This window comes from Bufo bufo, chromosome 6 (genome assembly GCF_905171765.1).
Source record: "Bufo bufo chromosome 6, aBufBuf1.1, whole genome shotgun sequence".
NCBI lineage: Eukaryota > Metazoa > Chordata > Amphibia > Anura > Bufonidae > Bufo > Bufo bufo.
In genome coordinates, this window is record NC_053394.1 from 360,617,716 (window position 1) to 360,644,416 (window position 26,701).

A 26,701-nucleotide genomic window follows, 5' to 3' on the forward strand; every position below is an offset into this window, starting at 1 on the left:
GCTATAATGAGGGTTTACGAAGTCTGAGGTCAGAGATAAGCAGCCGTCAGCTGAGCTGCCTGATGGAACAGAGTGAAAAAACAAAGGCTGCTACTAGAGAATCTCAAGGCTGTACAGAGAAAGGGGCTCAACATTTTTTTAATAAAGACCAATTGAAAAAATGATTTTTAGCTCAAAATGAATACAATGCAATAATATTGCTCTCAAATGTATACATAGCCTTTAAGCCAGAAAGGGAATGGTAAATGTACAGTATATGCACTACAGCCAGTAAGATACCCTGTAAGCATTTAGACCATGACATTGTACTGACACTCTGGGGAAGTCATATACCCTCTGTATGATGTGATAGACATTGCAAATAATGCACTGAAAGTATATCCTGTATACTGCAATGTGTAATGTGAATGGAAGTGCTGAAAGCATGTGTATTTGTAACAGAACTGCTGCCATCTATTGAGCAATTGTATTATCACAGCTGGATAATACATGGATGATTCAATACTTATTCGTATTAGCTCACTTAATCAGCATTTAAAAGTCCTTGTGCCGTATTTACTTCTTGGACAGACCACCCACTGGAAGGTCCTTGAGTATATTAGGAAATCATAACTAGAAGGGCCATGCATGACTCTTGTTCAGTATAAGACAGGAAATGGAAGAGTGAGCTGGTGGCTGCTGCTGGAGACAGATACAGTATTATGAAAATTTGTTAAAAACAGCACATTGCTCGTCCAAGGGCTAGAATTATACTTCATCCGCATTCAACGAGTAGTCCAGTCTCTTCAATTTTGTGCCAAAGGCTGACAATGATGTAATATAACAAACTGGGTAATACTCACCCTACCAATCCCCCTCTGCACTGCTGTTCCCCTGCTTCCACCGCCATCCTCTGCTCATCAGGTTCCAGCCAGTGGCGTACATAGAGAAGTAAGGGCCCCATAGCAAGTATCAAACCAGGCCCCCCACACCGGACAGAAGGATTTTTGCCTAAACCGTTTTCAATGACCCTTGGGCGATTTTTCCACTGCCTTATTTGCTAAAAGTTGTTCCTGTAGAGGGTAGAGTCCTGACCAAGTTTTCACCCCCAGTAGAAGAGGAGATAATCCCAACTAAGACTGGGCCCCCTCCTGCCCTGGGCCCCATAGCAGTCGTATGGTCTGCCGCTATGGTAGTTACGCCCCTGGTTCCAGCAATGATATGTTGACACAGACTAGAGATGGGCGAACCAATTCATAAGAATCAAATTATTCTGCACCTGCGACGGGTTCCCCAAGATGAGAACGCTACCCCTGCCACTTGATTGACAGGGTCAGACTTCTCAGCCAGCCCTGACAATCTCACACCAGCACTTTGGAGGCGCAAGTGCAGAGGCTCTGCTTCGGCTAATTGAGCAGCGGCTCGGATGTGTAGTGGTGCATAAGCAGTCATTGCTCCACAGTAGGGCTAGCTCAACTGAGTGTAATGATACCTTTCACTTAGCAATCCTTTTTTTAATTCTGGAGAAAAAGTACTTTCAATCCATACGCAAATGAGCGGTTAAGTGCACCAATGGCAGGCTCAAGCCACTCTGTGCACCCTTGCTATTTCTGCTTCCTCTGCCAGTTCCTCCTTCTTCCTGATTGACAGGTCCAGAAGCCTGCATAGTCATCTCGGCTGGCCCCATTAATCAAGAAGGAGGTTGGGGGGGGGGGGGGGGGCTGGCAGAGGAAGGAAGCAGGAGGAGCAAGGGTGCATTGGGTGACTTGGACCTGCCCTCAGTGCACTTAACTCTTCATTTGCAGTACTTATTCTCCAGAATGAAGCAAAGGATTCAGATCTCACGTTGAAAAATCTATTTACGATAACTTGACATTTACTCAGGGAAAGAAGCTAAAGTCTGAGATTAGAGAAGACTGTAAGATATCTGTCTGCCATGTATGGCTGCCTCCAGATTGTATACAGGTGGGCAGTTTAGTACCTTGAAATATTTTCCATGGGGATGTCCCATTTTCTTTGTTACGTTCTATTCTTTTCTATTCAGTTGTTCTGCGGTTATCAGTATCTACAGTATCTTTCTGGAAAACTGGGGAACATCCGATACGTCCACTGTCATTGTTCCCACAGAACTTGTCATTCTGCATTCCCAGACCCCTGCACAAGTTATTCTGCAATACTTGAGAGGTGAATGTATTATAGAACTAATTTTACTTAGAAAAATAGGAAAACCTACAGACAACTCTGGCGGGAGCTGTAATGGAGGCCATACTGGTTGTCACTCACCACTCCCCCTACAAAAACAAAGTAAATAACCTTCTAGACCAGCTCTAGTCCATCGCTATGTCATTCCGCTAGATGTTTATTCTTTGTTCTAGCACCACCTAGTGGAGAAACCTGCATACTACACAATATAGTCTCTGATCTGTAGTCAAAGCTCATTTAAGACTCCTTACCATGTCAATGGATGGCGCTATTATTATCAGTGTAGTACAGTTCAGAGGCCCCTGGTACAGATTTTGCATATGTGCCCCAAGCTGCACCTCATTACAAGAAATATACATTTTGTAACAAACCTGGCACTGGCATGTGCACCAGTATTTTGGAGGAACGTGTGCAAAAATTTGAATGCATTTTACTTAGTAAATGTGTGCGTCCCAGATCTGCTGGATCTGACAACCACCAAACCTGCTGCCAATTTATTTAAAGGGGTTATGCCATGATTGATGTAAAATAATGAAAATCAGACATTATATAGTACATGACAAGTTTTCTCTAACAAATCTAGAACCTGCCCTGTACCTCACAAGGAAAATATGTATATAGATTATAGAACAACTCCTCATGGACGTTTCTGGTACGGACAGTATATGAGGATATGAGCAGAACCTGGAAATGTAGAGTGCCGTGTATAGAGGGTATTGTAGGAGCTCAATGGACCTCAGTGAAATTCCACCAGATGTGCAATAGGAGGAGCCTGGACCATCAGCTCATTATAATTGCTCAGAAACAGGTGGAGACGTGACATATATGTGTCCTCGTGGTAGGGCATATTGTGATCACACACATATTTGGATACCAAAGGCTTCACCTGCAGGAACACAAGTACATAGAGTCCATTATAATATATTCTAGAGCAACTATCATCTTGCAAGATATGAGATATTAATATATATACCTCTGATCCTGGCTGGTTTGACTCTTAGATCTCTGTAGTCAATAGTGACTGTGGCATCTAAGGCATTCAATGCAATTATGGAGTGCTGATGGGTTACTAACGCATCTGTAGGTCATAAAAGACCCAGGTCTGGCATCAGTATCTGCCTGTTAGCAGGGAGTGCGACCATGAGTGAGCACAGAGGGGACCTGCCAATGTCCAGTGTCATTCTCAGCTGACTCTGTGTTCTCAGGATGTGGATCCAGTTGAACTTTACGGCGTTGGCTCCCTGCCCTGCGATTTACTCTAGTAAGTCACAGGCTGGTTCAGGTCCGTGGCCTATTGGAGGCCGGGAGCACTCTGATGGCGTCAGGGTCCTGGCAGTGGAGGCGTGAGGCAGTGAAGTCATCACGTCACCTGCGTCAGGACACTGATGGGCAACAAGAAGAAGATCAGGCTGATCATTGTGGGAACAGGGAGAGAGATGAGGCGTCTTTGTTTGTTTCCCTAGCACAAATGGGGACATTAAAACAATGTGGGGATGTTATATTAAGGGGTGCAAAGGGGGGATGTTATATTATGGGGGCACAAATGTGGACATTGTAATGAGGGGCACAAAGGTGGGACATTTTTGTATTGTGGGATCACAAATGGTGGACATTATTTGACTTTGAGAGCACATAAGCAAAACAGTTTTAAAATGTGGGGGCACAAGAGGGTGGTCTCATCACAATGTAGGGGCATGAAAGGGGGTCATTATTACCTTGTGGGGGCACAAAGGGGGCATTATATTGAAGGGCACAAAAGAGACATATAGTGGCCCCCAAAAAGGGCCTTTATAAATAAAACGTAGGGGCGTGAACGGGGGGCATTATTACACTGTGGAAACACAAAGGGGAACATTATACAGGGTGAGTCAAAAGTCGCAGGACACCCTTTTATCACATAAACGAAAATGAAATTTCTAAATACCCCAGCAAGTAATGGGTGAGAGACCTATCTTTTAGGCTATGTTCGGAACATGGCCGCCATCTTGAAAGCCACCATATTGGATCAAGGACAAATTTTTCCAATGGGAATGGGGTCATGTAGCATATCAATGACCAGAATTTTCTCAGAAATCCATTTACCATTACCTTGTGGGCAGTCTGGGCACTATTACATTTTGGGCAGCTCTATGACTGCGTGGGTTACATTTACTCTTTAAAGCACCAAGTGGTGGTTATTACTGCCTGGGGCACAATGTCTGGGGCCTATAGGACTCTTCTTACACCCTACCTATTAGATCCTGACAGACGTAATGCCAAAATGGCTGAATAGATTGCCTCTTAGTGAAACAGCGTAATGCTTGGGAATACAAAAAAAGTTGAATCTAGTTAAATAAAATTTAATTTAAAAAAGTCTGATATCAAAGTTTATCAGAATTTTACAGAAGTTTTCTGTATTGCCAGCTCAATAGTTATGTCTAATGTTGAGCAAAGTTATGAAAACTTAGATTCAGCTGCTTCGCCAAATTTCACAAAGAAATTTGCTTTGTGACAGATTTCTTTGTGGCGCATCTCTTTGAAAGTAGCAGGCGCAATGACAAGGAATGGCGATTGCGACGCCCTTCCATCATTGAACCCCTCAGATGCTGTGTTCATCACTGATCGCGACATCTGATGTAAAAATGGAAGCCTTTCAGGGGTGAAAAAATAAAAAAACTCATCCGTTTGAGCATGAAGAGACTTCCGTAGCCATCTTGATTGAAGATCCTGCGCGAAATCTCATGTGGTGCGTGATGATGTCATCACACTGGTCGGCGTAGTGACATCATACATCACCGCGCACGAGATTTCGTGCGGGATTCATTTTCCCTGAAATTTGGATAGAAGTCCACTTCGGATACTACGATTCGCTCAACAATAGTTATGTCGCTTATTATGTAGTTACCCTGATAAAGCATTAGGCAAAACGCGTGTCGGGGCGTAGGGTATCCTGGTTGGTATAACTTTTTCTATTGGGATAAACTATTTATTGTACTTTTACACTGTTGGTGATTACCCCTACAGCATTTTATGTTTTGATGTCATTGCACTTGCTCTTTATGCTGCTAGTTGCTGGTGGGATTTAGTATTTAGTGCAATATTTGTGATGTGTGTAAAAAATGTATTGTTTCCAACCGGGAGGTGCTCTTTGTATTATATTTTATATATGCCTGACACTACCACTGTGAATTTTAGATATCATGTCATTTTTTATTGAAGATAATAAAGGCTTTTTTACTCGGATTCCCTGTGCTTTTTTGCTTGGTGACTTCGATGAGGCTGGGTGGCACAGGGAGATCTTGGTCAATACCTACCTATATTGTTGCCCATTGTGAATTATAGGTGATCACTTATTATGTAGGCAGATGTATATCTCTGTGCACCAATAAATTATAAATTGTGAAACAAACTTGGAATTGTTGCTGACCTTAAGACACATATTGTCTGACAGATGCGGGAAAAGATGATGTTCCACGTGACAATTGATGATGGAGTGTCCAAATGCCCAGTCCAGGATTGGGTTTCGGGGCAGATTTAGCACTGCGTTAGTCATGAGTTGGAGGCGATGTGGGCGGTTTGATGGGGAAAACATTGGGAGGCCAATGTGCTGGGTAGAGAAAAAACAAAATTTTTGGTTCTGAAGGAAAAAATGCAAATGACTTCTACATGAACAATCAGTAGTTTCATCAAGACCCATAGTTTCATTGCATTGTGGCTGTATACAGAGAGTATGGATGTGATTACCTCCACACCATATAGATGGGCCTGTCTATAGATAGATGACCACTTGGGGATAGGAATTAAAACTGCTTCAAGACAACTCTAGGGGGCAGTACGGTGACTCAGTGGTTAACACTGGTGCCTTGCAGCGCTGGGGTCCTAGGTTCGAATCTGACCAAGCATAACATCTGCATGGAGTTTGTAGGTTCTTTTCGTATTTGCGTGGGTTTCCTATCACACTCCAAATCATACTGATAGGGAACTTAGATTGTGAGCTCCATTAGAGACATAAAGCAATGTGTACCGTAAGTGAGTGAATAAATAAAAAATAAATTAAAAAACTCTGGCAGCGGCTTATCTCTCCTATGAACAAAGGAATTGGCCATGTTGGAATCCTGGTCTTCCCCCTGACATCTGCTATTGGTGAAGAGTCTGGACAACCCCATACACATTACATAGTTGGCCATGGAAGCTTATTGTGGGGGCAAAATTACATTCGTGAACCGAAGAGACACTTAGGTCAAATAAAAGCCAAATGAGTGTTCATAAGAATGCACATTCACTACCATTACCCATTGTAAATTTGGCTCGTTTGACATCTGATCGCATCAGGCCTAAAAATCATTGCTGTCAGCAGCATATCGCTCCATGTAAACAGGGGATCTGCTGCTGGCATAATAAAACTGTAATGGGGACTCAATGATCGTACTCACGATCATTCATCCCCCATACAGTTTGCATTGGCTTGTGTTAAAAGCCATTTAATGCGCTTTGATCCAATTGTTAGATCATCGGTTAGTACTTATAGACTAGACATGTCGTCGTTTTATTCCGGCTGCCTCTAGGCATGTTTGCAGTGCTGCCGCCGGAACTCCGGCCCGCTCCTATTATAGTCAATGGGGCCAGAGCGGACCTCCGGCGACACGCGTGCACTAGCGGCAGCACGAACAGCATGCCGGAGAAGGCTGACGCTAGTGTGAAACTAGCCTTACAGTTACAGCCATGTGCCAAGGATTGGGTTTCAGCCCTTTCCTTATATAAATTGTGTATTATCTTTGGCTATAAATAACTAATAGCAGTACAAAAGAACGTGAAAATAATCCTGTAGTGTTCTTTGCTCACACTCCTTAAAGTGGTTATTTGGGACGTCAAAATTGATTGCCTATGCTTAGCATATTAGATGACTCCTGTCCTACTCTCAGTACCTCTGGTGATCAGTTGTTTGAAGTGGCCACATGCCTTCATTCACTACTCCGTACTCTGGTTTGGTATTGCAGTTTACCCTAGTTTACGAGCTGTAATACCAGAATAACCACTGTGGTCCCTTTTAACAGTCAACCATTAGTGGTGCTTATAGCCTAACCCCCACAGATCTAGTATTGATCGTCTAGCCTGATGACCCCTTCAAAATGTACATGAGGATAGACCTGCTGTGTTGTATGCAATGTTATTATCAAAAACACTTTATTCTACTGTGCAGGAGCTCCAACAGCAACCAGGTATGGTGTAGGAAATGTCAAATCCCCCACCGATAGACTGCAGCACTCACATACTGCTTCTGACACATCATCTCTGGACCAGGAAATAGAGAATGTCAGGCAACAGGAATGGTTGTGGATTTGAGGAAAGTATGGCTCTTTAAAATAAATGTTTTTGGTTGGAAACCCATAAAGTATACCAGCATCCCTGGTGGTCTAGAGTAGTGTAGGGGTTACTTCATGCCCATTCCTATGTAATCATCATCTCTAGACCAGCAAATGGAGATTAGTGGGCAATGGGAATGGTGGTGGATTCATGAGGAGAGTATAGATTTTTGTAAATAAATTTGGGGAAAACCCAGCAAGAAAACTAGTATCTCTGGTGGTCTAGGGTAGTGTAGGAGTTACTTCATGCTCAGTACTATGCAATGAGCAGTCCTTCTGGGCTTAATATGACACTGGTGGGCAATGTGGTTCATGAGGCAACTATGAGTTGTTGTTTTTTTTTTTTTTTTTTTTAAACCCAAGAAGAATACCAGCATCCCTGGTGGTCTAGGGTAGTGTAGGGGTTACTTCATGCCCATTCCTATGTAATCATCATTTCTGGACCAGGAAATAGAGATTAGTGGGCAATGGGAATAGTGGATTCATGAGGAGAGTATAGCTTTGGAAAAAAATAATCGTTGAAAACCCAGCAAGACTACCAGTATAGCTGGTGGTCTAGGGTAGTGTAGAAGTTACTTCATGCCCAGTACAATGCGGCAATGGATTCATAAGGCAAGTAGTTTGAGTTTTAAAAATTTTTAGTTTGAAAGCCCAGCAAGAATACCAGCATCCCTGGTGGTGTAAGGTAGTGTAAGAATTAATACATGCTGAATATTACCTGAAATATATTGACATGTATAAATGGTATGGCTAACAGAGCTCTGGAGAGGAACATGCACCCAAGGGCTGACGAATAACTCAAGCCTGAGGCGTGTACAAGCAATTGGAAGTGACTCCACAAACCAAAAGCCATGCAGAAAAGACTGCGCATTGCTCGGACTAATGGCATCTGAGTTACATATTCTGCAAATACAAAAAAAAGACAAGATTAACATAGTTATACAAGTACATTGAACCTCAGGACATCACTTCTATAGAGGACAGCTTATGAAAACAGGAAAGGGTTCTTAACAGTAACAGTAGTAAAACTTCAGAGTGCTCTACCAACAGAGACAGAAAATGGCAGACACAACTACAACATTCAAAAAACGGCAAGACACTTATCCCTCTAATGGCAATAACAGGTATTACTAAATGGGTTTTCCAGAAATTAGAGATTGATCACCCATCCTCAAGATAGTTCATCAATATCAGATCAGTGGGGGTCTTAAACCCAGCACTGAGCAGCACTTTCTGGCACTGGAAGCTACAGCGTACGGAGCTGGAAGCAGAAGGTCCCATATACTGTATAGTGGCCGGGCCAAGGTACTGCATCTCAAGTGAATGGGATACAAAGTTCCGCAATTGTTGTATGTGTTTATTGCTTGGCGGGAATTGGAGTAGCAGGTTGGCCCCCTATTACCGTATACAAATCTATAGCGGGGAAGGGGGGGGGGGGGGTTATTGTATTTTCACAGCAATTTAGAACAAGTCCCAACAAGTTAGGTTCAGCTGACATTGGCACATCGCTAATGTCAGCTAGTTTAATAGGGTTAATTCTGGTGACAGAAACCCTTTAATTCAAAGATATACAGAGGAAGTAGACAATATGGATGCCTGTTGAGCAGAGCCGTGTTCACTACAAGTTGATTTCTTTCACAGTATGTAAATTATTACATTAACATTCTTACCTATTTCTATAGCTTGGCTGAAAATAACAGTTTTGGGTGCTGCCACCAATTAAAGGCTCATATTTCACAACGTCCCTATCCTGGGTCTCATTATAGCGTGTCATCACGGCATACATTTCTGTTTTTAAGATCAGGAGTGAGTAAGTTGCAAAAACTTTCCAAGAATTTGTACAGCATGCCTTACTGACTACTACGCACACTGCACCCATGGGTAAAGGTCTATAACAGGGGTAGGCAACCTCCGGCACTCCAGCTGTTGTGAAACTACAACTCCTGTAGCTGGCCAGTTAAGACCTGTCCTAGTTTGCTAATATAGCTTGTGTGTTTATACAGCTAGACCTGCCAATAACCTTAATACAGTTCCTATGTTTGTGTGTTAAAGACAAAAGCAGAGTTATTTACAGTGACTTCATTTTTGGATGTCATATAACTGTTATATATTGTGTTCACAGAAGCAGAAAAGATAATATGCATTTAAGATTCAATATATGGATGTGAGGTAAGCTTAATGACACAGCAGAAACAACAAAAAGCATAGAGTTAAACTGTTGTTGCTGGGCAGGAGTCTTGACCAATCACAGCTAGCCTCACACACAGCAAGAGTTTTGACCAATCACAGCCAGCCTCACACACAGCCTGTGTGGAAAATTCCCCTAGCAGGAGCTGCTGGAATCATTATTCACCAGAGAGAGGAGCTGAACAGACACACACTCCACTAAGAGCTGTGTTTTATGGAAGCAAGAGGCCAAAATAGATATTTAAAACAGTTATATAATGCTCCTACTGTTAATATAGTGATTAGAACTGTATACTGAACTGGTTATATGTATGTTTACTTACAGTTCCACCAATTGCATACAAATGAACTGCTCAAACAACCAAACAAATTGCATACAAATGCGAACTGCTCATACCAGATCATAAGCAATTGTATAGAGCAAACTGCAAACCAAGTAGAGCAAGTGAACTATTTGGTTAACCTCAGATATACCTCTCAGAGAGATCATAAAGTGCTTAAATAACTTAAAGTGAGAGTACAGATACTGGAGATAGAAATATATCCACCATTTTATGTTGAATGACAAGCTTGAGCAGTTGAACCACCATCTTACACATACCGCCATTTTATGAATCTTTATGCAACACGTGTTTTGTACCTGGACTATCTGCTGCGGAGGCGGCAGTGTAATATGTAGAAAAGTTGTAGTTAATAAAGAAGTCACGCATTTGGTGTGCTCTTTAAACCTACTGTTTCCATAGAATGGAGGAATTACAGAGTAATAGACAGTCTGGTTAGACAAAAAAGTCAGAGATATCAAAATTCTTCTAATACCACAGCGCACAAGGCACTTAATAGTCCTGCGCCTGCCACAACTCCCAGCATGCATACTTGCTCTGCTCTTCTAAGAACTCACATAGAAATGAATGGATGCATGCTAGGAATTGTAGTTTCACAACAGCTGGAGTGCCAGAGGTAATATAAGCAATAGATGGATCGTCTCCCGGTTCTCAGTGGTGAGTTTGATATGATCAGTGGTTATTATACAGATATTGCTGCTATCAGATCACAGGAGGAGGTTAGGAGGGCAGAGCGTACAAATAACAGAAACTGCACAGCTACTGGATACAGTGTATGCTTATTATTAGTGATAAGTGAATTGAAGTGCTTCGTGGTGACGAATAGATTTTCCCTGAAATGGCGATAAAAATGTAAAAAAATTATACTTAACTCATCCATTTGAGTGCCAAGAGGCCGCCATGGCCGTCTTGCTTGAAGATCCCACGTGAAATCTTATGACGTCATAACATGCCGTGCGAGATTTCACGCTGGACCTGCAGGCAAGATGGCCGCGTCGGCCTTTTTGGATGAGTACAATTAAATGTTTTTTATTTTTTTTAGGAGAAACCCCTAAAATATTGATCTCAGATGCTGCGCAGATGCTGCAATCAGCAATGAACGTGGCATCTGAGCGGCTCAATGACGGGAGGCTGTACAATCGCCGTTCCCCATCATTGCACCCACTACTGACAAAGTAATTTTTTGTACAATTCGCGAAGCAGCCGAATTGAATTTTGAAGAACTTCACTCATCTCTACTTATTATTTACTTGAATGAGTCCGCAATCCGGAGCCCTTCCATGGTTTTCTGTTCTATTTTTTTGCGGTGCGGATGGATCAAGTTGAATGGGTGTGCATCCGTCTGTGGCAGCCACACGGATGGTGCCCATGCATTGGCGACTGCAATTTGAGGTCTCCAATGCACGGGACGGGCGGCACACATTCGTGTGCATGAGCCCTAAGACTGACTTCCCTCAGCATATGTAGCAATTACCTGATAATCATCTTTTTCTCACTGGTGGGTTATAGAGCATATGTCAGCGTGTAGAGGGGTAGATTGGCAATGGACCCTACTGGGAAATTTCCCGGTGGGCCAATGCCCAGGGGGCCACACAACCCTCCTCGTGGCTGCCAGCTGGCTCCATAATGGTCAGAACCTCTCTGCATTAATTAATGCTAGGAGCATCAGGTACTTATGCATCTAGTTGGCGGCCACAGGTGCCCCCCTGAATTCAACTGTATTGCAGTCCTCAAAGTTAAATACTGCAGCTGGGATGGCAGTATTTTGTTCTGCACTGTGGCATTTGGCTCTGCTGGGGCGATATTTTGTGCTGCACTGTGGTATTGCTGCACTTGCCCACTTCTCTTGTCCCTGCCTACATGTGTTGGCCCCGTCTACTTGTGTTGCCCACCTTCTGTCAATTTGGGCCCACTTAGAACATGGGGCCACTTTTAGTTTTTTTTTTCCCGGGGCCACTTTAAGTTCCCAGTCAGCCCCTGAGCATGATCAACCCTATTAAGCCAGGTAGGGTCGATAACGCTGGTTAAAATTACACCTTAGTGATGTATGTACAGTAGCTTGCAGCATTTCGCAAGATATCAGCATTATTATGCAAATTACCTATTTTGCGCACCAAAGGGCTGATTAAACAGGCCGATGCAAACTGGATGTGGGAAGAATGATCGCTACTGCAGTCATTTCTCCTCCATTCTGTTCTATTGATAATTTGCATCACATCCCTGATTAAACATGGAGAGGAGCTGCAAATAATAAGGCATCTTTCATCCTGGTAGAAGATGCCCATCAGCCGACAAACCAGAGTTTACTCATTTATCGGCGGTTCGGCTGCTCTATTATACAGCCCTGTTATTGGGACCGAGCATTCCTATAAGCACTGGTTCCTAATAATGGGCCTGAAAATCATGCTGTGTAATAGGGATCTAAGTATTGTGTCCTTTATAATCATTCTTTCCTTGCTGTAGTAGAAATCAAATCTCCATGCACTGACTTCCTGCTGCATCCATAACAAACTTGTGTTTATACACAGCAGCCAATCAGAGGAGACGGAGCTGCAGGGAGGAGTGAGAGAGCAGCAGCCAGGACCAATCATGAGGCAGGAGGTGTGTCTCAGCCTACCTCAGGCTCCCTGTAGACACTGTAGCTAACCTGTAGTCACAGATCATAGCTGTGCCCTAATGAAGCTAAGCAAAAAAAGCAGCCAAGGAGCAAGATGTAAAAATAAAATAAAAAGCAGGTAGTCATCCCCTGTAGGTTCTGACTTCCATATAATTCTAAGTTTCTGACTGGACCATCGCTTTAAGTAGGTAATCATATTAGACTGGCTCCTAAGTGCAATGGAACAATCTACACCTGAGCTACATATGCATGAAACAAATCAAAGTTTTAAAGAACCTTTGGTTTTATACATGCTTATGTGTATGGGGTGCTCCCGACTCTCTCTGCACTCGGCACTCCAGCTGCTGTGAAACTACAACTCCCAGGTGGTATAAGGAATCATACCAGAAGTCGAAAAACAGAAGTTGTAGTACATTCAGCAGTAGTTGTACACAGTGCAATTTCTCTTGCCAGATGATAAGGTATGGTGGCTAGCAAAACTGCAGATGATGGCACCTCTGACGTGCTATCTTGTGGATGCTTCTTTCCTGAACTTCTGGCTAACAGCTGTAGGCTATCACATGTGGTTATAGGTGTCTACCGTGTAATGCAGGCCTTTGACTTGACCTAGCCTGGATGTGATCTAAGGTGATGGGTGTCTGAGCTGTAGTCCCTCGCCTGCAGCAAAATCTAGATAGCTGTTCACTCTGCTTACTGTAACAATGTAGCTTTGCCGAACATCTGTAGTTTTGTCTTTGAAGTATCTCTAGAGCAGTGGTCTCACAGATGAGTTGGTACTCTGGTTCCTAAGGCCCTAGGAGCAGGAGCAATAGGACTTGCTTTCTCACTGTCCTAGCTAAGACTCCCCTCTCCTGGAAGGAAATAAGACAAGCCCACTCCTGCCAGCATCTGCGTGGTGGAGGTCCAACCACTGGGACCCCCACTGTCCAGTGCTCCCATATGAATAAAGTAGTCCAGGTCCGCTGCCGCTCCATTCATTCTCTATGGGACTGGGGGTTGTCTCCGGCATTCCCTTAAGGAATGAATGGAGTGGCTGTCAACATGTGCAATGTGTCTCTCCATTAATACAGTACATAGGAACCCCATTCTTCTGCAAGATGGAGCCACTGGGATAGGGTCTAAGGGGACGTTCACACGATGGCCTTTTCAGCTGAATTTTTGCGCAGACAGCCACGCCAAAATTTATTTTACAGATATGAAGATTTTAAAGTGATACTTACTAACTCCAACAAGTACAGTGATGATAGGCAGCGCCAGGGGTGCCACAAACATGTAGATGCCACAGCTAAGGTATGGAACCTTCCAGATGCTGGAGTCCCCTAGACCAATAATGTTAGTGTATCCATGATGTAATTTGACATGCCCTTCTTCTCCACATGGAACTGGTATGCAGGAGCACACCTAAAATACATTTAAGTGCAGGTTAAATCTCTATATGGACTCAAGCTTGCAGCATGCAGATCATTTTTTTCATGCCACGTGTAATCGTGACTCATTATGTGTTTCTTTGCTAACTTCTAACCGCTCCCTGTACCTCCATGAAGAATGTGGCCCAAAACTTGCTCCAGGTGCGGGATTGGCACAGCGTGCGGTGACTAGACATGTGACCCCCTTTGACCGTGAAGACAACGTGAACCAGTCCGAGGAAAAAGAGGCCAAGCGCACACACGAAAAGGCTTCGGGATCTGAGGCACAGGAAACCTGGCAAAGGAACATGACCATGTAAGAGTCCGAAAGTACAAGGGCAGCGAAAAAAGGCTTGCATCTCAGAAAATAAAAAATATATACGAAAAGTGGTAATACGTATGTAAAGGAGCTAAATGTAAAGTAAGACGATAATAAAATTCAGCTTGTGGAGCAAAAGCAGCGTCACACATATAAAGCAAGGTACTTAGAGGGTTTACGGACTGGAGATATACCAGATAAAGTAGTGAACATGGAGTAGACCAGTGATGGCTAAGCTCCAGCACTACAACTGTGGTGAAACTACGACTCTCAGCATGCTCCATTAATTTCTGTGGCGTTCTGAGAACGGCCAAGCAAGTGTATATCTTGGGAGTCGTAGTTTTACCACAGCTGGAGTGCTGGAGGTTAGCCATCACAGGGGTAGACAGTTTTTCACTAATCCAGTGGAGAAACAATGGGGGCAGATACACAAAGCATTTGAAAAGACTTCAGACCCTCTCACTTTTGCTCACCTTCAAGAGCCAGGAGCTCATGAATATTCAGGACTTATCGGCATGTGCTGGAGCTGTTCAATACAAGATGAACCCTTTCCAGACCTCTGCCATACATGTATGGTGGAAGTCTGGTCTTTAAAGATGGCACCTGCTTGCAAATTTAAAAAAAAGTATAAAAAAATATAAAAATTCTAATCACCCCCTATCCCTAGAATAAAAAAATAAATAAACGATAAAAAAATTAATCATAGGCATTGCCGCATTTGAAAATGCTAGTACTATTAAAATATTTATCCCATTCGGCAAACAGCGTAATGGAATAAAAAAAATCAACATGGCCGATTCATCATTTTTTCAAAAGTGACACTCCAAAAATGGTATCAATAAAAACTACAAATTGTTTCACAAAAAAAGGGCCCCCAGACAGCTCCATAAATATAACTATAAAAAAGTTATCGGGGTCAGAATATGGAGATGAAAAGAAAATAATTTTTTTTTCCAAAGCTTTTATTTTTTTTCCCAGTATTAAAACACAGAAAAAAACTACATAAATGTAGTATCACTGTGACCCAGAAAAAGAAGGTAACTGGTCAGTTTTACTGCATAGGGAACAATGTAAAAACAAAACCCATAAAACCCATGGTGGAATTGCGTTTTTTTTTTTCCAAATCCATCCCATTAGGAATTTTTTATTTTCCAGCTTGCCACTACATTGTATGCCATAATAAATGGTGCCATTAAAAAGTACAACTTGTCCTGCAAAAAAAACAAGCTCCGGAAAAATAAAAAAGTTATGGCTCCAGGAAGGCAGGGAGTGAAAAATGAAAATGCATTAATGTAACCTGAAGGGGTTAAAGAAAGTGATCCAACATTTAGCTAAGGGGATCTGTCACTAGCTTATGTTGCCCTCAGTTAGATAACCATAAAACTGATGTCAGATTCTCTTTAAAAAGTTACAAGTTATACTGAAACGTTTCTAAGAAAACTATTGGGGTCATTACTCAAACTGGTGTAAAGTAGAATTGGCTTAGTTGCCCATAGCAACCAATCAGATTCCACCTTTCATTTTCCAAAGGAGCTGTGAAAAATGAAAGGAGGAATCTGATTGGTTGCTATGGGCAACTAAGCCAGTTCTACTTTACACCAGTTTGATAAATGACCCGCTATATATCTGCTCAGCTCATCCTGCTCTAGAACATTCCGTCTGCAGTTCAGGTTGCATTTTCAACGTGACAGGTTCCCTTTAAATAATGAGCAGCAGACATCGCCATTTCCTCTGATACACACTTTCTCTTCTAATCGTAGTTGTAGCATAATGGAAAAAGGGACATACGTGAGCAGATACTTCCCCCATATGAACTTTACCAAGAAAATCATTTACATTGTGGGAGATATTATGGGGGTCATTTATGAACAGATATATGGCGCTTTTTGGTGTATATCTGTTGCAGATTGAGGCGCAAAAGTTATTTTTCCACTTTTTGGCATGGGTGGGGAAAAGAGCGGGTCGGCAGACCTGTCTCATTTATCATTTTTTTCTACGTCTGTTTTGGGTGTAGAAAATGGTCTAAATCCACGTCAGCGAGGGAGCTGGCAAAGACTTTCACACTTGCGTTGTTAATTTTGGTATTGAGATCTGGCAGAAGATCCCAATACCGCAATTAAACGGATCCTTTTTGATTTTGCAGTTTAGGATGCATCCGTTCCGTTAGGATGTGGTTGTGTGAAAACAAGATGGAAAATAACAGATCCTAATTACATTGAAAGTCAATGGGCGACGGATCTGTTTTTTTAGGCTCCTAAAAAAACTGATCCATCACCATTGACTTACATTGTTCTCAGGGCCGGATCCATTTTATTTTTATATTTTTTTTATTACTGGACACAAAACCGCAGTTTTCAGCAGTCACACCCTGATGCATCCTGAACTGATCTCTCTCCAGTCGGAATGCATGGGGACAAAACTGAACATTTTTTTTTTTGGTATTGAGATCCCCTGCCGGATCTCAATACCGGAAAACAACGCAAGTGTAAAACAGGCCTCAGAAAAGTGTAAAGAAACTCTAGATTTAGAGTTATGTAGAGACCTGGCATCTCTGCATAACTTAGGCGGTTGCACCGCCAGCACAGGAGGGACGAAGACCGGCGTCTTTTAAAAATGTCCCCCTATATCTTTCTGATAACGGCGAGATAAAATATGGGGGCTGATGTAGAAAATATTTTACAATTTTCACTGACTTCTCTGCCTCTTTATTTTCCAGTTAGTGTAAGGCGTTACTTACCAATCGGTAACATGCAGAATGCCAGTCCAAAGATACTCCAGTCTATTCCATATCTCTCCCACCAGCTGCTGTTTTTCCACACCCCCTGCACCATCTGAGAGAGCTCCCGCATGCTGGCACCATTTTCTTTGATTGTATTTTCAGATTTTGCCAATGGTTCCTTCACTGAGTCTGTGCCACAGTCCGGTGAGCGCTGTTTGTCCCCTGTTGTCCTACGAATCAGTGAGGATTCAAGTATTTCTGATTCTTCCCCACTGGATTCTTGAAGACACCGACCATTGACTTGGCCAGGTCTAAACTCCTCCACCTCTTCTTCCATTTTATTACTTTTAAGGCAAAAACAACAAAAGAACCAGGCCGTGACAAGCGATTCCCAGTATATGGGTCACTGCATCTAAGTTGGCTAAGTGCGTGTTGTAAAAGGTAAGTTCTTGGCCTCTCAAATGGACTCCAGTCTACTAAAAAAATATATAAAAACAATGTATTAATTCAAAAGGATGATGATTAAGAATTTATTTTTATTCATCACCTCTTTGAGAAGATCACATTTGACTAGATTTTTCTGTGACCATTTATTCTTAAATGAGGTTTCCAAGATTCTGATATTGATGACCTATCCTTAGGTCCGACACCTGGGATCAGCTTTCTGAGGAGGCCACTGCGCTCCCTGGAGCTTACCAAGTACAGCGCCATCCATTGATAGTGGATGTGCTTGGTATTGCAGCTCAGCCCTTTTCACTTGAGTGGGTGTTATCGAACCTCAATCAGGTTCCACTGATTATAATGTGAAATCCAAATTAGTAGAAAGTTACCGAGCTCGGAGGTGAATAACTTGAGACACAAACAGTATGTGTCCAACAATATCATTCCACTTTAATGAAGCGTTGTATAAGATTATATAATACTTACAGATAAGGTGGCGGGTACAAGCCAACCTTCATAAACCATAAACATAACATTTTACATTTACATTGATTGGCACAGAAGAAGGATGGTCCCGTGTACTCCCCTTGTACGTACTCCCCTTATCTATGTTTTTGTCTCCTTGTTCACTCTTTGGCTGCATGCCCAGAACTGGCGCGCTTCCCAGAATCATGACTAGATAGTCTACAGAGCATCTGCATACTACCTCAAGACCAAAGAAGACAGATGAATATAATTCTAGAAGGAAGTTAATACTGACACAACATATAATATAATGCACTTTTAACATTGTTGCACTCACATTTCCCACCTTTTGTGACTGAGCTGCGCGTAGATTCTGGGACCAATGAACTGGCCTTGAAACCGGAATGTTGCGGCCTCTTCAAACAGTGTCGCAAGTCAGACCCCTGCCGATCTGATATTGATGACCAAACCTGAGGATAGGTCAGCAATATTAAAATCTCAGACAATCCTTATCTCATAGAAAATGTATGGTCAGAACTGAAAAAAACGTGTGCGAGTAAAGAGCCTACAAACCTGACTAATTTCCACCAGGAATGGGCCAAAATTCCAGCAACTTATTGTGAAAAGCTTGTGGAAAGCTACCCAAAACGCTTGACCCAAGTTAGACATTATAAAAGCAATGCTACCAAGTACTAAACATGTTTTGAGTCACTGGGAATGTGATGAGAGGAATAAAAGCTGATTGTTCTTACAGATTCCTCAGATTCTTGATATATAGTAATTAGGGATGAGCGAATCCACTTGGAACCAAACCCGAGTTCAGGAAATGTTTTTTTACAGTACAAATTAATTTATGAAGTTATCACCCGAAGCCTTGCGAGACTTCGCAAAGCAATAACTTCGGCTCATCTGAGTCAATATATTCTAATACTGTACGGAGCTCCTACTCCGTACAGTATTGGAACAAAGTTTTATGCGAATCGACTCCGGATGTTTCATCCGAAGTCGTTTCGCTTATCCCTAATAGTAATGATCCCAACTTGACCTAAGAGAAGGAACACATACTAGGATTAAATGCAAGAATTGTGAAAAGCTAGAGTTTTAATGAATGTGGCTCTGGCGTATAGAAACTGATGACTCTAATTGTAGACAAATAATCCAGTGTCAGCTTATGGCTGCTGTGAGGGGAAGATGTTATCTGAATGGTAATCCTCATGATAGCAGTAAGTGTAGAATTGGGACAGCTGTATTGTTCTCATAATAGGCGTAGATGAAGATGCCTACAGAAGAAAATGACATTGCTTAGTGCAGTGCTTCTCAATTATTTTCTGTCATGCCCCCCCTAGGAAGAAGAAAACATTTTGCGCCCCCCGCGCGACTGTAAATAGTATCATTTGTCTATAAAATTGTTATAAGTACACCTCTGCATAACACTGTATCCTTATTAACGTATAAGAGAATAAAAAAAGAAAGAAATGTGGATCGGACACACACTTATGGGGGGATCTGTGGATGACGGACACTTATGGGGGGATCTGTGGATGACGGACACTTATGGGGGGGATCTGTGGCTGGCACTGTTACAGGGGGATCTGTGGCTGGCATGTGCCATCCACAGACCCCTCACCCCATAACAGTGCCATCCACAGTGCCCCCCCCCAGCCCATAACAGTGCCATCCACAGACCCCCACCCCTTAACTGTGCCATCCACAGATTCCGTGTGCCCGCCGCCGCCGTTTAAAGTTATTAAACATGCCCCCCTCACTCCTAGTAGTACCGTATATCCGAATTTCTTCTGTATAATGCCGGCAGGCGGGCCAGGCGGCCGGCGCGTCCCTCAGTGACGTCACTTGTCTGCACCGCCTGCTTCATTCATAAAGCAGGCGGCACAGGCACGTGACATCACTGAGGGACGCGCCGGCTGCCCGGCCTGCCTGCCGGCAGTGGCGTAACTATAGGGGTCGCAGCGGTCGCAGTTGCGACCGGGCCCCTAAGCCAGGGGGGCCCAGAGGGCCCCCTTTGCCAGTGGTAACGATCGCGGTCGCAGAGTGATTTAAAAATGTTTAATCTTATAATGGCCAGTCAGGTCGTGCCTGACCGGCGGCACAGCGCTGCGCTCTCACAGTTAATTACATCCGGCCCCGCCTCCACCAATCCGGCGCTGCTTTCTTGCTGTAATAATCTCACCAGTTCACGCGGGCCCGCGGCGCACGCAGGATGACGGGAGTGGAGCAGAGCAGTCTCCTCAGATAAGGTGTGTAAATGTGCAAACACCGCTGGCTTCTTAACTCACAGAGGGGCACCTGGCAGTGTGGCACAGTGGCAATACACAGGGGACTGGTATGGCAGCAAATCCTTCATAGGGGCCCGGCCTGGGGGACAAAATCATGACATATATAGGGGTAAAGTGAATTTTTTTTTATATATACAGAGTGGGCAAAAAATGTAATATATACACAGGGGACAAATGTAATATATACAGAGGGGCAAAATGGATTTATATAAAGGCAGGGGCATTACGACCCTATCGTTATGACCCTGCCCTTGCCCCCTGTATATATATATCCATTTTGCCTGCTCTGTATATATTTCATGATTTTGCCCCCAAGGCTGGGCCCCTATGAAAGATTTGCTGCTATGCCAGTCCCCTGTGTATGACGGGAAGGGGGGGGGGTCGGGCCCAGTGGGGGGGCCCCAAATCAAAGTTTGCCCCGGGTCCCATAGAACTTTAGTTACGCCCCTGCCTGACGGCATTATACAGAAGAAATTCGGATATACGGTACTATTATGAGTGAGGGGGGCATGTTTAATAACTTTTAATTCAATAATACATTTTATATTAGTATACCGGAGGGAGCGGTGGGGCTATAGTACAGTGACCGCACCGCCCCACCGCTATTGCCGGCCCCCAGCTCCTCCTCCCAGTCCCTCCCCCGGCCCCCACTCCGTACATCGCGTCCAGCGCCTGCGCCGGACTCTGATCAGACGGGAGATGAGCGCTTCCACAATGGAAGCACTCATCTCCCTGCCGCATATTACACTGCGAGCTGTCGGCCGCCTAGCGCCCCTGTTGCTATGGCGCCCTGTGCGGCCGCACAGCCCGCACACCCCAAAGGCCGGCCCTGAACGAGCCCCCCTTTACGGAGCCTGGCGCCCCCCCTGGGGGGCGCACCCCACTATTTGAGAAGCACTGGCTCAGTGTAATGTGTGATGCTTTAATTAGGTCAACAGGGGTCTCTCTCTGGTCGAAGTGATGGTCTGACCGAAAGAGTTATGTAAGACTGTCTGCCATGCTAAATACCAGACAAAGAGAAGTTAAAGAGACAGGACTGGAAGTTGAATACATATAGTGACTCCAAAAAAACGATATTCACAGAACCATCCACCTGTTTTAGTTTTTTTTTATAAAAAATAAAAATCATAGAATATTCACATATAGGTTGTTAATAGAGATGAGCGAATCGAAGCTAAGTGGAATTCGATCCGAATTTCAGGAAAAATTGAATTTGAAACGAATGCGAATTTCCTTGCGCTTCATGGCAATGAATCGCAATTTTCCTAAAATGGCGGCTACACGTGTGAGGTCTGAGGACATGGGGCAAGGAACTCTGGGAAGGCGGGATCACCCAGATTGACATGCCTGTATGCAGCCAATCAGCAGCCAGCCAGCCCTGTGATGTCACAGCCCTATAAATACGGCAGCCATTTTAGATTCTGCCATTTTCCAGCGTTCAGAGTGCAGGGACAGACGTGTGAAGGCGCTAGGGACAGCAAGTGGAAAAAAAGTGCAGGGAAAGCATAGGAATCATTTCACAGCATCTTAGTGCAGGGAGAGATGTCAGAAGGCGCTAGGGACATTAAAAGGAAAGTGATTTACAAGTGCAGGGAACGATTATTTGGGGATCCAAATAGTCATTAGACAGCTCAGTCATTCCAACTTTTTGCTATTGGGCTGCAAGTCTTATGTTGAATAGCCTTTAGTGGCTTATATCTTAGTATCTTATTCAGTACGAAAATAAAAATATATCCGCATTTCACTTCTGCAGTTATTTCTGGTGAAAGCGTATAGGGGCGTATTTCAGTACAACAAGAAAAATATATTCTCAGTTCACTTCTCCAGTTATTTCTGTTGAAAGCGTAAAAGGGGCGAATTTCAGTACAACAAGTAAAATAGATACACACTGCACTGTTGCAGTTATTTCTGGTGAAAGCATATAGGGGCGTATTTAGTTAAAAAAAGAAAAATATATACCCTCTGCACTGTTACATAGAAACATAGAAACATAGAATGTGTCGGCAGAAAAGAACCATTTGGCCCATCTAGTCTGCCCAATATATCTGAATCCTATGAATAGTCCCTGGCCCTATCTTATATGAAGGATAGCCTTATGCCTATCCCATGCATGCTTAAACTCCTTCACTGTATTTGCAGCTACCACTTCTGCAGGAAGGCTATTCCATGCATCCACTACTCTCTCAGTAAAGTAATACTTCCTTATATTACTTTTAAACCTTTGCCCCTCTAATTTAAAACTGTGTCCTCTTGTGGTAGTTTTTCTTCTTTTAAATATGCTCTCCTCCTTTACCGAGTTGATTCCCTTTATGTATTTAAAAGTTTCTATCATATCCCCTCTGTCTCTTCTTTCTTCCAAGCTATACATATTAAGGTCCTTTAACCTTTCCTGGTAAGTTTTATCCTGCAATCCATGTACTAGTTTAGTAGCTCTTCTCTGAACTGAACTCTCTAGAGTATCTATATCCTTCTGGAGATATGGCCTCCAGTACTGCGCACAATACTCCAAGTGAGGTCTCACCAGTGTTCTGTACAGCGGCATAAGCACTTCACTCTTTCTACTGCTTATACCTCTCCCTATACATCCAAGCATTCTGCTGGCATTTCGTGCTGCTCTATTACATTGTCTTCCCACCTTTAAGTCTTCTGAAATAATTACTCCTAAATCCCTTTCCTCAGATACTGAGGTCAGGACTGTGTCAAATATTCTATATTCTGCCCTTGGGTTTTTACGCCCCAGGTGCATTATCTTGCACTTATCCACATTAAATTTCAGTTGCCAGAGTTCTGACCATTCTTCTAGTTTTCCTAAATCCTTTTCCATTTGGCGTTTCCCTCCAGGAACATCAACCCTGTTACATATCTTTGTGTCATCAGCAAAAAGACAAACCTTACTATCGAGGCCTTTTGCAATATCACTTATGAAGATATTAAACAAAATTGGTCCCAGTACAGATCCCTGTGGAACCCCACTGGTAACATGACCTTGTTTTGAATGTTCTCCATTGACTACAACCCTCTGCTGTCTGTCACTCAGCCACTGCCTAATCCACTCAACAATATGGGAGTCCATGCTCAATGACTGCAGTTTATTGATAAGTCTTCTATGTAGGACAGTGTCAAAAGCCTTACTAAAATCTAGATATGCGATGTCTACTGCACCTCCACCGTCTATTATTTTATTCACCCAGTCAAAAAAATCTATAAGATTTGTTTGACATGATCTCCCTGAAGTAAACCCATGTTGTTTTTCATCTTGCAATCCATGGGATTTTAGATGTTCCACAATCCTATCCTTTAATAGGGTTTCCATTAATTTGCCTACTATTGATGTCAGACTCACTGGTCTATAGTTGCTCGATTCCTCCCTACTACCTTTCTTGTGAATGGGCACAACATTTGCCAATTTCCAATCTTCCGGGACGACTCCTGTTACTAATGATTGGTTAAATAAATCTGTTAACGGTTTTGCCTGCTCACCACTAAGCTCTTTTAATAATTTTGGGTGTATCTCATCAGGCCCCTGTGACTTATTTGTCTTCACTTTAGACAGCAAACTTAGAACATCTTCCTCTGTAAAGACACATGCATCAAACGATTTATTAGTCATCCTTTCTAGTGGAGGTCCTTCTCCTTTTTCTTTTGTAAAAAATGAACAGAAGTATTCATTAAGGCAGTTGGCTAGCCCTTTATTCTCTTCTACATACCTTCCGTCCTTTGTTTTTAATTTAGTTATTCCTTGTTTTAATTTTCTTTTTTCATTTATATATCTGAAGAATGTCTTATCCCCTTTTTTCATAGACTGAGCTAGTTTTTCTTCTGCCTGCGCTTTAGAAGTTCTTATAACTTGCAGTTCCTGTTGCAGTTATTTCTGGTGAAAGCGTATAGGGGAGTAGTTCAATACTACAAGAAAAATATATACGCACTTCACTCTTTAATTGTTTTCTTGTCAAAGCGTATAGTTGTCACGAGGTAGAGTCGCGGGTATAAAGATACAGCGGAGGTGCACCCCCTGAGCTGCCACCCGGTCCCCTGTCCCTGCCTACTTGCATCACCCGCCCAAGGTGACGGGGCGCAACTGGGCGACAGTCCCTGACCTGAGTAAGTGCAAGCAGAGAGATAGAGACAGCAGGGAAGTGGACAGTCAATGAGAGGTAGCCTAGAGCGGACAGTGAGGTGGAACAAGCAAGGTACCACCAAAAACGGAAGGGCGAGGCGGGTCAACTAGCCGGGGTCAGTCCAGGAGGTCACGTCAGTACAAGAGAAGAGGCAAAGACCAAATCCAAAAGCAAGCTGAGGTCAAAATCCGAGAGGTAGCGTCAAGGTTCAGGGAGCAGGCAGAAGAGGTGTCAGGAAGCAAATCAAGGGTCAAATCCAAAGGTAAGCTAGATAACAATAATAATACACAGCCTAAGGGACCAAAATCACAGGCAACCTGTAGCCAGCAGGTTTCCTGTATTTATAGTGGGGAGTGAGGGTCGTGTGACGTGGCCAGCGTCACATGACCGACAGACAAACAAGTCGAGCACCGAGTGATCAGCTCGGCGCTCAAGGCAGACCTAGGAGCAGGGAGCCTCCCAGCTAGCAAAAGCCTCCCTGGGAACAAGGCTGAACACAGATCCTCGCTCCTGAAGCTAAGCAGCAGGTCTGCGGCTGATGGGAGACCGAGTGCGCCTTCGGCGCCCCGTTACAATAGTGGCCTATTTCAGTCCAACAAGAAAAATATATTCTCAGGTTATTTCTGTTAACAACATATAGGGGAGTATTACAGTAAAAAAAGAAAAATATGTACGCACCGCAGCAGTTATCTCTGGTGAAAGCGTATAGGGGCGTATTTCAGTAAAAAAAAGAAAAATATATATGCACTGCACTACATTTCTGGTCAAAGCGTACAGTAGTCTATTTCAGTGCAACAAGAAAAATATATTCTTAGTTTACTTCTGCAATTATTTCTGTTGAAAGCGTATAGTAATGTATTTCAGTAAAAAAAGGAAAATATATACTGTAGGAAGGCCCAAGGGTCCGTCGTTGACGGAAGGTATGTGTCACCAAGGTTCTTGGCCTCGGTGAAGTAAGAGCCGCTATTTTCAGATGTCAGCGGCAGCTATTGCTGATTGACACTTTGCTATTTTAGTATGGCTGTATAGCTGATCCGGGACGGCTCTTACTGGGAGTAGCCAAAGTACTGGGTGGGTGACTACGCCCCACGTTCTAGGCCGGGTCTTGACTGACCTATAAAAAACCTAGCCGGCAGTGTCAGCTGGGAGTGATTACCTCTCTCTGACAGAGGAGCTCTGCATTGGGATCTGAGGCTTGTTCCAGGCTTGGAGGGCTGAGACCCATGTGAGGGGAAACAGGCTGCCCAAAGCCTGTTTATAGACTCTTTGAGGCAGAACTGCCAGCATGGTGTGAACTAACACCAAAACCACAAGGTGACTTTTTGTGTTGAATATGACTTTTTGTTTATGAACTTGCCAAGAGTGTGAATAAACACTGAACTGAAAAATATATACGCATTTCACTTTTGTAGTTATATGTGGTGAAAGCGTTCAGTGTCCTATTTCAGTACAAAAAGGAAAAAAATATACGCACTTCACTGGTGCATTTATTTCTGCTAAAAGTGTTTACTGGCCTTTTTCAGTACAAAAAGAAAAATATATATGCATTTCACTTCGGCAGTTATTATTATTTCAGTACAAAAACAAAATATATTCAGCGTTCACTTTTGCAGTTATATGTGGTAAAACCTTTAGTGACGTATTTCGGTCGAAAAATAAAAAAAAATTCAGCGTTCAGCGCTGCAGTAATATTTGTGGTAAAATCTTTATTGACGTATTTCGGTGGGAAACCAAATTTTATTCAGCGTTCAGCGCTGCAGTTATATGCGGTAAAATCTTTATTGACGTATTGCGGTCGAAAAACTAATTTTATTCAGCGTTCAGCGCTGTGGTTACATGTGGTAAAATCTCCATGATGTCTCCGTGATAAATCTGCAACGTGGGGGCACTGTGTGGCTTCTACACACTTTCAAAATAATCCTTCAGCGGAACGAATAGATGCCGGATGACCGGGACGCTCCATGACCTTACATGGGGCAGCTGTTGGGAGCAGCAGTTCATTTCTGAGACGTCCTTATACTGCGGGGGGAATCCGAAGACCCTCTCCATCTCCGTTATATGCGTTAAAATCTTTTTTCACTTATTTCGGTGGAAAAACTAATTTTATTCAGCGTTCAGCGCTGCAGTTCTATGTGGTAAAATCTTTTGTGATGTATTTCGGCGGAAAAATGAATCTTATTCAGCGTTCATCGCTGTAGTAATATGCAGTAAAATCTTTTGTGATGTATTTCAGTGGTAAAACAATTTGTAATCGGCGTTCAGCGCTGCAGT

At 43.1% G+C, this 26,701-nt stretch overlaps 1 protein-coding gene across 5 annotated transcripts in view; it reads right to left on the reverse strand.

The window, feature by feature from the left end:
* Positions 1-1,188: 1,188 nt before the first annotated feature.
* Positions 1,189-26,701, reverse strand: part of FADS6 (fatty acid desaturase 6) — a 32,443-nt gene continuing 6,930 nt past the window's right edge. Inside the window, exons 2-8 of one of the 5 annotated variants that reach the window (XM_040435717.1) lie at positions 18,365-18,488; positions 17,131-17,585; positions 14,203-14,369; positions 13,889-14,069; positions 8,242-8,426; positions 5,588-5,767; positions 1,189-3,067 (exon numbers count right to left, since the gene is read on the reverse strand). In XM_040435717.1, coding sequence (XP_040291651.1) covers positions 2,918-3,067; positions 5,588-5,767; positions 8,242-8,426; positions 13,889-14,069; positions 14,203-14,369; positions 17,131-17,449 — 1,182 coding nt within the window. In that variant the 5' untranslated portion in view covers positions 17,450-17,585; positions 18,365-18,488 and the 3' untranslated portion in view covers positions 1,189-2,917. Of the gene's footprint in view, positions 3,068-5,587; positions 5,768-8,241; positions 8,427-13,888; positions 14,070-14,202; positions 14,370-17,130; positions 17,589-18,355; positions 18,489-26,701 lie in introns of all 5 variants that reach the window. The other 4 variants (XM_040435718.1, XM_040435715.1, XM_040435716.1 and 1 more) reach the window with 4 other exon arrangements.